Source organism: Lycium ferocissimum, chromosome 11, assembly GCF_029784015.1.
Source record: "Lycium ferocissimum isolate CSIRO_LF1 chromosome 11, AGI_CSIRO_Lferr_CH_V1, whole genome shotgun sequence".
NCBI lineage: Eukaryota > Viridiplantae > Streptophyta > Magnoliopsida > Solanales > Solanaceae > Lycium > Lycium ferocissimum.
The window spans coordinates 56,329,083-56,344,656 of NC_081352.1; the positions used below are offsets into that span (position 1 = coordinate 56,329,083).

Below are 15,574 nucleotides of genomic sequence, written 5' to 3' on the forward strand. Positions count from 1 at the left end.
GGTACGTAGCACTTGTTCGACTCCGAGATAGGTTATGGCTTATCCCTATTAGACTCCGATTAGAGAATTGCATGTATTAGTAGATGTTGACGGGGAAAGAATGATAGGACTCGGGCATGGTTGTGGTGATAAATCCACTTAAGTTGGTATGATCGTTGTTGTATGGGCTTGTCGCCATGTTTGGATAATAATTGTGATATTTGACTGATTTTATCTTCATTATCTATTATCTGGTTGACTTATGGGAAAGGAAAGGATTACTTATTGAGATTAGTACTTAATATTTCAAATATTATATTAAGGATAGAACCTCTTGTACAAGTTCAGGCCAGGAAACTTCCATTCTTTCATTCTTAATGTGTGAGTTCATTCAAATTGGTATTTGAATCTGTTGTTCTATTCTCTTACTAATGGTGAGAACATGTTCTTGATTTTGTAAATGAGTGGTTTTTTATGTGGTGATTGTGTATGGCACGAGGTGTGTCATTCTGATACGGACGTATGACCAAGTTCGGTTCTCAGCTATGATTGAGACTCTTTAGTTCGGTTTAGGAAAGTTTTAGTTTTGTCAAGTTATTATGATAGTTGAGGTGGCACAAGTATATCAATGGCAAGTCAATGATAAAGCAATGGAAGAGTATAGATTTTCGATATATGGAAATAAGTGTAAGCTTGGGGAGGATCATCACACCTAACATGAGGATAGTGACCGTGTTAAGACGATGAAGAGAAGTTGAGGATAAGGGAATGAAAAGCGACTTTTGTGCTAAGGTGTGAGAAAGTAAGGTTTCTTAGGGTATAATGGTAAAAGTACTTCTTTGTCCTATGGACTAGGGCATAAGGAAGAGAATTTGGATAGATCAATTTCTGCTATATGAAGGGAACACTTGGTATCTGACATGCTCGTCAGGATAAGGTTGCAAGACTGATGTACCGTGTAATTTTGGCACATCTGATGCTTTTAACGGAGAGCTTTAGCTTCTTTTCGAGTAAGTTCGTGTCGTTTTGATGTCTTTTGGTCATGTTACAGGTATTCAGCGTGTTTATGGCCAAAGTTAGGAAAATGAATAACAAGGGCAACAAAAGATGTGCAAAAAGTGAAAGTGACTGAAGATAGACTTTTACAGAGTGAAAGACGGTCCATATAACTTTTACAGTCTGTCAATGATGGCGTAGAACAGTCACAGAAACAGCTGATAGGAAGAGAGGATTGACGGCAGAAAAATGCGGACCGTATAATATTTACAGTCCATAAAAACCCACCGTAGATCAGCAACAGCAAGTCCATGACTGAAGCCTAGATTCACGGTCAAGATATACGGCCGTAAATGTTTTACGGTCCGTATAAGATGGGCATAGATTCACAAGACAAACAACCATTTTACGGACACAAGCAAGAGATTTACATATCGTATAATGTTTACGGTGCATATAATGATGTAGGATTTTTTTAGAATATACTTGACTAGATTTCAGTTTAAATTTCCTTAGCATTGAATACTCATAGTTTTTGGAGCCTTTTGGGATTACAAACAATTGAAATTATTTTCTCTTCAATTCCAATCAATCATTCGTAAGCATCATGATTTCAATTATCTATTTATGTTCTTCTTTCTCTATGAGTAGCTAAATCAATTACTAAGGTTGTGAACCCTAGGATGTGTGTTTTGCGATTGTGAATTGGTATTGATATATGCATAATGGATTGTTGGGTTTGTATATTCTTCATTCTTCATTCATAATTAATGGTTGCAAACATTGATTAAAGCCATAAACTCTATTTAACTTGGGAAAGTACTTAGGGTTTGGTAAGAATAAATAACAAGAACTCAAAGCTTTAAACTTTGTTTGATAAATTCATTTAGGAATAAGAAGAATTTACTTGGCATAATTAACCGCTCTTCATATCCACTTTCTTATATTTGGAAAAATTATAAAAAGAGATAATCTTTATTTATTGGAAAATAGCAAAGATTCAAATAGAGGTTAAGTGTATTCATACAACGATCCATTATAAGTATATCAGGATCAATATCCATGATCATACACTTTATCTGACGGGTACACAACCTTAGTTTCTCTTACCATATATTACAATCCAAAGCAATTAGTTAGCAACTAGTCAAAAACAACCACCTTTCTACAAATTCATCGGAGTAAGACATTAGACCTAAATAAAGCATTCTACGATTTTAGTAACCTTTTCACACCATATTCCCTGTGGGATTCGACCCTAGCCTTGTTGGGTTACTATATTTGACATTGTCCGCTTAACGCTAATAAAAGGTTTAATTTGAGCATATCAAATTTGGACACCGTTGTTGGGGAATACGGTTTTGAAATTACTAAATAGTGTTTGCTTTGATTGAAGTATATTTCTTATTTCATCACACCTTGTTTGCTATTCCTTGTGAACCAGGTGATCATGGTTATGCGAAATCAGCGTGCAGCACCGGGTAACTAGGGTGGTCAACATAATGACCCCCCGAATGATAAGGAGAATGTATTTGTTGATTTGAATAATGAGGAGGACTACGCATCTGCTATTGTTCATCCTTGGGTTGGAGCTACAAGTGTCAAAATTGACTCCTCTCTACCGGTTGTTGAAGCTTGAGGGCTACTTTCGGAACTCTACCGATAATGATCAACGACATTTGCAAAGCTTTGTGGATGTATGTGCTCATCATATCCCAAATAATGTTTCACAAGATGTTATTTGGCTGAGACTTTTCAAATATTCCTTAGCTGGAGAAGCAAGAACGTGGTTCGAGAAGCTGCCCCGGAATTCTATTACTACATGGGCAGAGATGGTAGCAGTCTTTCTCAAGAAATGGTATCCTCCTAGCAAGAAGGCTGAGATCCGTGACAAAATCTATGAATTCAAGCAGCGACTGGGGGAACGATTATACGAAGATTCGGAGAGATTTAAAGAATATTTGCAGAAGTTTCCGACTCATGGTTTTCCTGAGAACATATTGATGGAGAAGTTCTACCGAGGGCTGGATCCTATAACGCAGTCAATTGCGAAAAATGCAGCTGATGGTTGTTTTATGGATACTTGATTTTAATAGAACGTAATCTATATTATATTAAAAGAATTAACTCTCTAACTTGAAAGTTAAATTACATAAATACCCCCAACCCATTTGATTATAAAGTAAAAATACCTAATTACCCTTATTAAAAAATATTAGTTACTTTTGACCAAACAAAAACATTTACCAAACTCATTAAAAAAATCTGAGGCCACAACAGCTGCAAACCCTTCATGTTCCTTCATTCATCACAACTTTTCAAACAGTGATCTTTTAAGATGGAAAGCAAAACCGCACTTCACAAATAATTTTCCCACAAAGATGGATGCCTTATGCTACTATATTGGACAAATGATGCACCTGATCAACATCTCTTTTTTTTTTCATGGTTTAATTCAATGGATTTAGATCTAATTATCCCAACATGAGGAATACACTCAATGTGGCCTGGTTATATAACAAGGCATGGAGACGAGAAACAACCTCCACTTTTGACAAAGAACACATACAAAGATACATAATTTTGATGATTTTACTTTTGCAAATTTATGAAGAAGATGTATCAAGTTGTTGATTTCTGTTCTTTGCCTTTACACCTTCAAGAAAGTGACGATAAAACCGGGCTCTACTTTCTAAACTTTCTCTTTTCTCTACCCTTGTGAAGTTTAATTGTCACACCCTGATTTTTATTAGGGTGTGATGGGCACCCGACCCCGTATTCGGAGCCGAGCGAACCCACTGACTCTTATTACGTACATAGACTTTCGGACTCTTAATCAGACAAAAATGACAAGTACAACAAATATTCTGGAAACGTCCTTTGTAGTTTACAAAATCGACAGAATCTGTAAACATATGGAAATCTACTGCAAAATACAAAATGACACATCGGCTGATGGAGCCGCTCATAACTGACATTCAGAACCCACACTCTGTCTGCAAAGTCTCTAATCGATAACCGAACACATAGCATACACACTCGACTCGGCGGACTCCGAGAGCAAAAAGGAGCTTGCAACACCGCCGGAACATCCTCTATAATAGCCCTCGTACTCCTGTGTACTGCGGCAAGAAAAACGCACCCCGAAGAACGGGGGCGTACGATAAATATGTACTAAGTATGTAAAGCATAAAGAAAGACGGTAAACGGAATCATAACTGAACAGAGGATACAGAGCACAAATGTAATGGTCGAAGTATCAGAAATGCTTACTCATAAAATATAGGCAAATGCATAACAGAAAATGTGCTATAGCCGGCCCCATTATGGGACTCGGCAAGCGGTGGTCGCCCCACGGCGTTGGCGCCACAACATATCAGATCATATCAGAATGTGCGCGCATATCATAGCATATCAGATGGCCATATCATATCATATGATATCAAAGTGTACATGGCACATCATACTCCACAACCCATGTACATGTATACCTGCCCCCTCACACCGAGGCACGGCGAACAATGCAGTGGAAGACGCTTGATAACATATCCTGGCTCGGGCTCAGTGAAGGAAACATTGAGGCATCCACGAGTGGAGTAGTGAGAAAATTATGCATCATAAAATATTTACAAGGACTCGACAGAATAATCCGAGCGGCAGGTCATTTAGGAAAGAAATCAGACGATAGTCATAGCACGTACCTTTCGGAAGCCGCGGGGGATTATATCAAATTAAAACTTCTGGGATTATTTGTGCATGTCAAAATACAAAACATTTACAAGAATTCGATAGCATAATTCAGATGACAAATCATATGAAAGAAATTGAGCGATAATCATAGTATATATCCTTCAGGTATCGCGATGGTTCATGTCATAGTATTTTTTCCGAAATCGTTGTATATTTCGAAGTATGTATAAGACTCATTAAAATAATTAAAGCAATTGTCGCTTAGTAGTTAGAAGAGTAATTAAGAGTTTCCTTTGGTTTCTTGTTCAAAAATCAGCCAAACGGAACAATAAAGAAAAATTCAGGAATAGTGGGCCCACCTCGGGTCAAATGAGGTGGCGAACATAAATCATGTATTTTAAACTTCATAACGTTACTTATGAGGGTTTTATGGCAATAGGATTTCATTTACACAAATTCTAGAGGTTTAGTCAGCTTTTCTAAGTATTTGCAACCTAATTAGTTCAATTCCACTGAATGAAGAAGGGGCGATTTCGGACGTAGATTCCGAAGAGTAGAGTTATCCCCGAGGTCCAAATTCAAACCTATTATACCTAGGACATGCCAAGAGAAAGAATAGGAGAGCTTTACATACCTTTCTTGCTTGTTAAGCTCGTCAAGACTCCAATCCCGTTTCGTCAAAATCCTACAAGTGGTCACATTTACCGCCATTTACTATTCACGAGGTTCAAACTTCCAAATTGTGTTTAGTATTTGCCTACCGAAATTTCTAAAAGATCTCCCCTATAAATATGACAGCCCCGAGATTCAAACTCGGCCAAAACAACAACAACCATACCAACAACAATATATAACAACATCAACAATCGACTAGAAACGCATTCTAGCGCAAATAGTCTTATTTTCCAAATAATGCAACAACTCCAAATCCAACTTTACACTTTCAAACCAATATCAATATGTTCATATCCACATACTAATTTAAGATCATTCAAACATAAACCAAGAGCATTCCAAGCTATATCAACTATTCAACAATTCCATCAATTTCCATATTCAATCCAAAATTCTCTTATATGCAACGAAACCATTCCAACACATTTTCTACTTACTAATACATCTCCAACAACAACAATCTATACTTTAACAACTTCATCATCTTAATATCATAAAATCATATTAATATGACATAATTCTCTACATATCATTTTCATGCCAACTTACCCCATATATGCTTCATTCACATTGTAAAGATTACAACAACACAACTAACATGATAAACAAAATAAATCCATCATTATTTCACCATAGCATAGCCCACGGCCAACATGGCAAATCTCCAACTTCATCCCACTTTCATTCAACTTCCATTTCCAATACAATTTCCACAATAGCCACAACTAAATTACAACATAAAATTCAACTCATCCTAACTATACAACATTACATATTTTCGACACATGCACACATGCACTTCCGCCATGCAAACTTCTATATTTCTATATATTCTACTCATTTCCATATACTACAACACAAACAAACCTTCATAACATAAATAAAAGGGATGAATTCTTACCTTTTTCTTCTAACTTCTTTACTTCACCCAATTGTCAAAATGACGAAACCAACGGTTTATCTTCCGAAATAATTATACCACGTTGTAGGGGACCCTTGAATTAGTAGGAATACAACAAGAAAATAATTTTTGGGACAAAATTTCTAAGGTTTCCTCTTCCACCTTCAATGGCCGAATGGCCTTCTATTTTTCTCCTTCTTTCTTTCTTTCTTCTTTCTCAATTTTTCTTGAATTTTCTATGGTCACATGACAAATATATTTGTCATGCTCCCCCCCCCCCCCATGTGGGGTCCACTATGGCCGGCCACCTTGGGTGGTTCTTTTTCTTTTCCTTTTTTTTTTCCAATCATTTAGTCCACACTTTTGGAAATTTTCATGAAACTAATTTTTTTTGAAATTCCAATTTTGCCCTTGGCCTTTTCCAATATTTCCATATCCAAAATTTTCATAACCAACTTATATACTAAACGTAGTCAAAACATAGTCTTGTCCTTAACTTGTTGCAATTATCCCAAATTATCCGAACGCGCAAAATACGGGGTATAACATTAATTTATATAAGAAACCTATAGGGTAGAACCCAGTGGCGGAGCCAGAAAATTAACTAAGGGTGTTCAAATTTATAAAGTAAATTTTTTAATGAGTGGGTGCACAATTTTTTTTTAAATCAAACTACATAATATTTTATTTTGCATTTTGCTTTGTTGTTTGTCCTCAAAGAATTATCCAAACATTAATTTTAAATTGTTTTTAGGTTTTCAGTAAAAAAATAGTCAAAGAAAATCACTCAAGGGAGTCCAATAGAAAAAATCACCAGACACGAGTTAAGAAAAAGTTGGAACATAACAAAAGAGAATAAAAAAAGATAACAAAGAAGAAGAACCCACGAAGAAAAGAACTAGTTATCCAACTTCGACAACGTCCGACGGGTGAAGACGACGAGGTTTTAAACAGATTTCTCGGAGTAATTTAAAAGCAATTCAAGTGGACTTTTGTTTTTAAATAAAGTTAGTAAAATTATCTACGCTGCATATGTTGTGAATAACATCAATAAATTTAGTCGAGATATTTGCAAGCATATGAATATAATAGTATATTAATGAAATCACAAATATTAACATTTTTATTAGAATTATAGTTTACATTTAACTGCAACTTTTCACTATTAAACTTTCTTATAAAAGGAAAATAATATTTTTTTAAAACAAAATTTCACTTTAATACTAGTTGGGTGGAATCTAATGTATGATTGTATTAATTTAACTATATGAATAGTTAATCTATTTATGTATTCAAGAACATCTGAGTGAAACATTTTTGTTTTATCTCTTTAATAATATTTTATGACTAATATTTAGAAAGAAATAATAAAAGTAAGAGGAAAAGATAAATTTGTCTTTCAGTGGAGATCCAATTTGACAGCTTTTTACCGAGTAATTCCAAAGATAGCCAATACTTGTTAAACAGACTTTTGTATTCAATTTAAAACTTACAGAATAGCATGCCTATAGTGGGACTTGACCTCATGGCGCGAGGCTCTGTATTCAATTTAAAAGTTAAAGAAAAGGATGCTTCAGGGGAGAATTAAACCCATGAAGTGAACCCCATTTTGAACAACCTTTATAGCTGAGCCAAGGCACTCAGTTTCTCAAAGGTTGTTCAATGAATATGATATTCGTGAAACAACAGTTTTTAACCTATATACACAATGCAATTTTTTTGGCGAAGAGTGTTAATCTAACCACCTTTTGTAAGGTGTAGCTCCGCCCCTGGTAGAACCTGATCTCATAATTAATATATTGCGTCTTGCATGCATATTATGATTAGAAACTTAAGGTTATATGTGTCTTGCATCATATTAACAAGTCTCTTGGAAGAAATCAATTGTGCCTTTTAGTTGTTTCAATACTTCGGCGGGGTAGTCTTCTGAAGAAAAGAAAAATGTTTTGTTGAGTGTCTCCTACTAATTAAATGTTGGCAAGTCTTCTCATGAAACTCTTATTAGTTGACAAGATAATGAAACTAATAGAAACATCGGACTATTACCATTTTAAAAGATATAATCTTGAATAACATATATTTTTCATGTGAATGTAAGTTGTTATTGAAAATTTATATTCTAAGAATTTAAAGACAAATCGACAAGAATTATAAAGCAAATGTTTAACATATTTCACAACGAGAATTTGAACTTATTCCTACCAGTCTCATAACATAAATTGGATTGGTAAAATAACTTAGGAACACCCTGGATTAGAGTGCATCATATAGAACCCAATAAATAAAGTGATTAAATCGACTCATTAATCATTGTAAATGAATTGAGAAATTTTTTGTATACTTATTTAAGATATTCTTTTTAATTTTCACTTAATATATTCAAACATGTATATTTAAAGCATGCATCGTGGTTAAAGTTTTAATTATTTTGAATACAAATTTTATGTTAATAGTTATAAGACCACGTGCAACGCACGTGTCGTGGAACTAGTATTAATATAAACACCACTATCAATGAAAATATATATGATGTTCACATATAGTTATGTCACCAATTTCAAGTTGTTACATAGGATCATCACAACCAAAGACTTTCACTAGTATATTATTAACATTACTCAATTAGCATCATTGTTTAGATGATTATAAAGTTGCCTCTCTAATTGTGTGATGACAACCTACTTTTTAGTCCAAAAAAAAAGTTTTAAATTCAAAAACTAGTTCCATTCTTATTTAATAAATGTTTTTTGGTTGAAAAAACACGTGTTACATTGTATATTCTACTAATATGTTGAAGGTGAATTATAAACTAAACATTCAGAACTCGCATATAACTCCAACGGTAATTTTTTTTTCAAACCCAACGTTCAAATAATGGTAATATTTTCATTATAAATACCCTCATCCCGAGGCTTTCTACCCAAGAGTGAAAACCCGACATTTTATTATAACGCTATAAAAGATTATTAGAAGCGTCAATTCATTAATTACTAAAATGTCACAGAAGTCGTCATCTAATTCGTATGACACACAAAAGGGAATATGCAAGTGAGTGGTGATTTAGCTCCCGTTAAGATTTCAAAGAAACCACAAAATCCTAGAAGAGAGTTTTATGGCTGTATGAAGGGAAAAGTTATTATTTAATTTGCTTACGTCTATTTTAACTTGATACACTGCTAATTTTTTGTTGATTTGTGCAGAAAGAAGATGGTGATTGCGGTTATTTTAAATGGGTCGACGATGCTACCCCATTAATCATTGGGGAGGAGAAATTTAATTTAATGTACAAACTCCACAAAGCTGAAGAGTCATTGGGAGAAGTCAAAAGCCTCTTCTTGGAAGCGGAAGCATCGAGGGACTGATTAAAGATCAAACGAAGGAAGCTCAGACCAAGAGGGATCCGCTGAAAGGTAGTTGAAACTGAGAGGGATCAAGCAAAAAAAGAACTGAAGGCAGTTGAAGTTGGGAAAGAAAAGATGAAGAGGATGTTGTTGTGTTTAGTACTCCCTCCATCCCAAAAAGATTGTCCTCTTTTAACTTGGCATAAAGTTTAAGAAATAAAAGAAGACTTTAGAAATGTGTGGTCCAAAACAAGCCTTAGATATTTGTGTGGCTGTAAATCATCTCAAAGTTAGATTGTTTCTAAATATAGAAAGAGGACAATCTTTTTGGAACAGACTAAAAAGGAAAGAAGGACAATCTTTTTAAGACAGAGGGAGTATCATTTTTAATTACCAAAGGGGTCGTTTGTGGTTCCTTTTGACTGTGTTTCCTTTATAATCAATTGTCGGCTTATTTTATGTCTAGACCGAATGCATTCGTTAAACGCGAAGACAAAATGGCAATATTTAACATAGACCAACAATAGTTATACATAGACCAACAATAGTTATAAATAGACCAACGATAGTTATACATTCACTGCAGCCATATCAAAAACAAAAGGACAACAGAAATACATTCACTGCAACTATGGAAGACAAAAGGGCAATAGACCATTAGACCAACAACAAAAATACATTTTACTGCAGCCATAGCAAACAAAAGGGTAATAGACTAATAGACCAATGACAAATTCACTGCTCAACTTGTGACGAATTCTACTCAATTTATGAGGAATTCTGCTCAACTTGTGACACATTATGCTCAACTTGTGACAAATACATATTACAAGTGGTTCTCTTGTGTCCAGGTTATTTGCATAGGGAGAATTTATTTCTTCTCTTGGCTAGTTTCTTGGTATAACTACGTTCCCCCTCCAAGACGCCTTTCTTACGCTTATTACTCTTTCGAACCAGTTTAGGAACGTATTTTGGTGGGGGAACTTGTGCGCCCTGTATATATGAAGGAATCATCCACTAACCTTCATGAGGAATTTGGACAACATCACCTTCATATGCTTTGTAGTATGCATCTGCGGAGTAATATGAAGAAGAGTGGTTATAAACGGAGTCTCCAAATGTATCTGAATACCTCTTACTCAGATCGGATATGGTATATGTGCACGGGAGCATGTCCACATCAAAAACTCTACTAGAACATGACATAGTCGACAGGTTAATAGTTGCATGGTCGTCGTGTCCACACGCGGTGTACTTGTTTTTGCTTACCCCGATGACAACTACATTTTTGCTCCCTTCCATTCTCTTCCTTATCCTTGTTCAAGCTCGAGGCATGACACGATTGTTTAATAAGAGGATATTTTTTGCTAAGGTACGTCTTTCATTGAATTTGGTAGCAAATCTCGTATTAATGGTGTTGAAAATGGCAGTTATGGGGAACTCTCTCTCCACTAGAAACATTGAGTTGAATGATTCGGCAATGTTTGGTGTCATCACTTCAAATCTGTTCCTCGGGAAAAATGCCCTGCTCCATTTATCGAACCCAACTTCATCCCTAAGGCAATCAGCTACATCCGGTGCAACGCGATAATTTCACTAAAGTGATCATAGAACACCTTCGAGGTATATATTTTTGATGCTTTGTAAAGGAATTTCTCGAAGGATCTGTTATGGAACCTCCCACGCATTCTCTCACAAAGTTGCCTTGTGCAAACACCGTGGTGAGCATTGGTGTAAACTTGTCGTGTTGCCTTCTTAATGCTATGGTGCCTATCAAATATTATGTACAAATCTAAGTTGTTAGGCACAATGTCAAGCAATTGTTGGAAAAAGTAATTCCAAGAGGCATCATACTCCGAGTCAACCACACAGTAGGCCACTGGGAAAACATGGTTCTCCACATCTTATACCACAGCAGTCAACAAACACCTCCATGCTTTTCCTTTAAGTGTGTGCCATCAACTGCTATGATCTTTAGCATGTGCTTAAATCTCCTTATCCACGCTTCAAAAGCCAAGAAGTAATATAAGAATCTCCCCTCCTTATTGAGCTGTAAGTTTGTCTTGCTTTCGGGGTTTGTACTATGTACAATCCAACTATAAGGAATCAATTTCGAATACCCATCAGCCGCTGACCCCCTTATGAATTCCTTAGCAATTATGCCTGCCTGATAGGCCTTCCAATAGCTAATTTCACAGCTAATTCTTTCAGAAACTTTCTTCTGTATTTTTTTGGGAGTGATCCCTGCGCCTTCTTCAAATTTACCCACAATGTGCCTAGCTATAACTACACATGATGCCTTTGAATGGTTAGTAAAAACTTGTTGTATGCCGCATGTGTGTTCATTGCAGTACACTGTTATAATAAACCTATAACGTACTATGTATTTATTGGCGTGTAGTATCCACTTGCAAGAATCATCAATACATCTAGCCATATATTTGACTGATTTGTTCTTCCAGACATAGAAATTGAAGTGTGCCTTCAAGGCAGCTATCCCAAGTGCTTCCACTAGCGTACGCTTGTCCTTGAAAGTGTCGCCACTCTTAAAACATGTTCCATCAACATAGCTATGGCTTCTGGAAGCAGGATTCTCCAAATCATCTCCATGAACATTATCAGGACAGTCATTGTCCATTGGAGGTTTACAAGGATCTTCATCGATGTCATTGTCCATTGGAGGTTCGCAAGGATCTTCATCGATGATTGTTGAGGCTGCCCCTGATGAATTCGGTGCAGCTGATGAATTTGGACTTTCGACAATCCTCTCCTTCAAACTTACATATAACATAGGCCTGGAACCATCCTTGTCAACATTCATAAGGTGTATACAGACTTCATGGTCATTTGTGATATAGATAGGAGGCAGTCCCTTTTTAATAGCATCAATTATGTAACTAATGGACACTTTCGTCAACAAGGGGTATATATTACCAGACAGAATCACGCTCCTCAACAAATCATCATCGGTGTGATAATTATCCAATTCAACAGGTTGGATGTTTTGTGGAGAATTCCAATTCCATGCGGTTTTAATACAAACCCTCCATAATAAATTTAAATTGGTCCACACTAGACATAGAATATCAAAAATTATAAATTTTGAAAAACACAAATTAAAGCTTACCAGATCACGAATTAAAGCTTACCGGACCAAAGTATAACCAAAAAGAGTAATATCCCAAGCCGTAAAACCCAGAAATAACCACCCAAATCAAAATTTATTTTCAAAAGCTTCAATGGGTTTAACAATGGCAGCTGAGAAAGAAGGAACGGGAGGAGAAAATGAGAAGGATAGCTCTGCTATACTAGGGTTAAGATCGAAAGAAAGGAGAAGAGCTGATTTGAGAGCTTCATTTGAAGAAAAAATCAAGATTATGGAAGAGACGAATGGGGGGAAATGATTTATAATAATTTTATTTTATTATTTTTATTTTTTAAATCCTTGGACGAAAATGTATTTTTTAAAACTTGGGGGCTTAATTTGACGCCCCAATAACTTAACTTCACTTAATTAGCGTTAATCCTAAATAGGATCCTATCACCTAATAATTAAAACTAAGGGTCCGATTCCTAAAAAAAAAAAAAAAAAAAAAAAAAAAAAAAAAAAACTTGCTATGGGCTCTGTCACCGCACTTCCAATGGTAAGTGCTGAGGTGACAACTCATTGGAGGTCTTTTGGTAATTGTTTCCTTGTCTACTTTGGGCTTTCTTATGCTACTAACGAGACCTATCTATAAATAGTCCAGGATTATATTGAAGCAATTTTATGCACGTTCAATAATATCCATCAACGTAATAGTGAGAATCAAGAGCATTCAAGCATTGAGAGTTCTGGTGAGAAGGAACATTCAGAGAAATCAGTTGGACGAAATGTTTGTTCAGAAAGTTATCAAAATTGTTTGAGTCCCGTTCTAGTTTCTTGTATTAGGTTATCGAGTTGTAATTTTTTTGCTTATTCAAGAAGCAATTTGTAATGTTACTTTGAGAGAGCAATTGGCTTTAAGTTAGATCTAACTTGAAGGGGTTAGCAACAATCAAGTGATTGTTGGGATAAAGGGAGTCTAAAACAAATTTGACTCATTGTTTTACTAGAGAGTCAATTGAAATCCCACAGGAACGAATCGTGGTTGTTACACATTTTGAGCATGGTAGAATTTTACGTAAAATAGTGTGTTCTTGATTTTATGTGTATTGCGGTATCTGCAGGCAACTAGCAAGAAGAATTCGAAGAACCAGTTCTATATGTTAGTTATGTAGGATGAACAAATGGCAGGTATTTCAGAGTTCATAGAGAAAATTTGCAACGACCCAATTCACCCCTTTTTGTGTCAATTCAAGAAGAAAGACTACTAATTTTATTTTTTGTTAGAACATTGGGGACCTTATACATTTTTTTTTTTTTTGAATAGATAGATAATTAAGCTTTTTAGTTTTATAAATGATATATTTTTTACTCAATGACATTCCTATTGACGTCTAGGGTGCTGCCTTTGGGGCTCAGAAAGTTCTTCCCGATTTACTTTTTAAAAAGAAAAAAAAGAGGGAGAGACAAGTTGGTTAATCCTAATATTGCATACCATTTTCTATTATGGAGATGTGTGTAGAAGAAACGGTATATTAATAAAGAAAGTTTTTGTCCAAAGTAGGCTCTTTATTGAAACTGCCTTTAGAGAAAGAAATTCTTCTATACATACAAATTAAGGGAAAACAACACCAAATACCCCTTAAATATAAAATATTTATCCGCTCCATGCCCCTCCTAAAGTAATTTCGCTTCTATCCCAGCTGGCCGGAAATATTTACCCGACATACTCCCTCGCCCAAATCCCTTCCTCCATGCTACCATCGCATTATATTCATATATCATGAAGGACTAAGAGAAGGACTGACGCGGTCCTCCATGATACCATCTCAGTATATTTATATACGACGATGGTACCATGGTCCTGAGGAGTGTCTCACTGAAGGACTGAAGCGTTCCTTCATGATACTATCACAATATATGTATATAAGACGATTGTATCATAGAGGTTTTTCTCGAGAAAAGTGTGTCATTTTGAATAAATGAACACGATCATCCATAATACCATCTCAGTATATTTTATATATCATGTTGGTATCATGGAGGACTAGAAAAGGACTAAAGCAGTCTTCCATGATATCATCTCAGTATGTTTATATACCATGTTTAGTATCATAATTTTGGAGACATCTTGGGTAAATAATTTTGATTTTTCCTGGGGGTACGAAAGTCATGGGGGTATGAATAGGTAATTATTTTGGTTTGAGTAGATAATTATTTTGATTTAAGAGGGCACGCACATTCTTTCCCCATTTTTATATGGCTTGTCAACTCTATAGTTGTGAGTTCGTTTTGGGGAGGTTGGATGAAAGACTCTCAATAGGCCCAAATACAAATTACTTATACAGTCCAAAGCTCTAACTCAGCATAAAAGGTTGCAGAGCTTAACAAATTTATAGTAGTACATAACTAGTAAGATTCTTTACCTGTCAATATATGAAGCAAAATTAAGGCCTCATTTGTTTTCATTGAGATTAAGACGTTTGAATCTGAATGCACATCTAAATAATTAAGATGTTGTCTCTAGGTCTCTAGTGGTGGGTGGTGTAGGGTGGGATTGGGGTTAGTGGTGGGGTGGGGGTTGGAGTGAAGGGTGGGTGGGTGGTGGGGTGGGGTTGGAGTGGAGAGTGCGTGGGGGTGGGGTTGAGGTGGAGGGTTGGGGTGGGGGTTGGAGCTGGTGATAAAAAAGTTTCATACAAAACTACCTTTTAATGATATTAAGACATGGTTCAAGATCTTAATGATTAAGGCACTATTCGGAATAAGTCTTAGATCTTAATCTGAAGAATGCACTAAATAGCTTAAGGTCTGAACCATTCAGAGTCAAACCTCCAATAAGTGCAAACAATGAGAAAAATAGGCAAGATGTGCTGCATGACACAGAAATTCATGTATTTCAGCAAACCA

At 35.6% G+C, this 15,574-nt stretch overlaps 1 protein-coding gene across 1 annotated transcript; it reads right to left on the reverse strand.

Moving 5' to 3' along the window:
- Positions 1–11,500: 11,500 nt before the first annotated feature.
- On the reverse strand, positions 11,501–12,403 carry LOC132038510 (uncharacterized). The gene has a single exon (XM_059429168.1). The coding sequence runs from the start codon at positions 12,401–12,403 to the stop codon at positions 11,501–11,503; it is 903 nt and encodes a 300-aa protein (XP_059285151.1).
- Between the last annotated feature and the right edge of the window lie 3,171 nt (positions 12,404–15,574).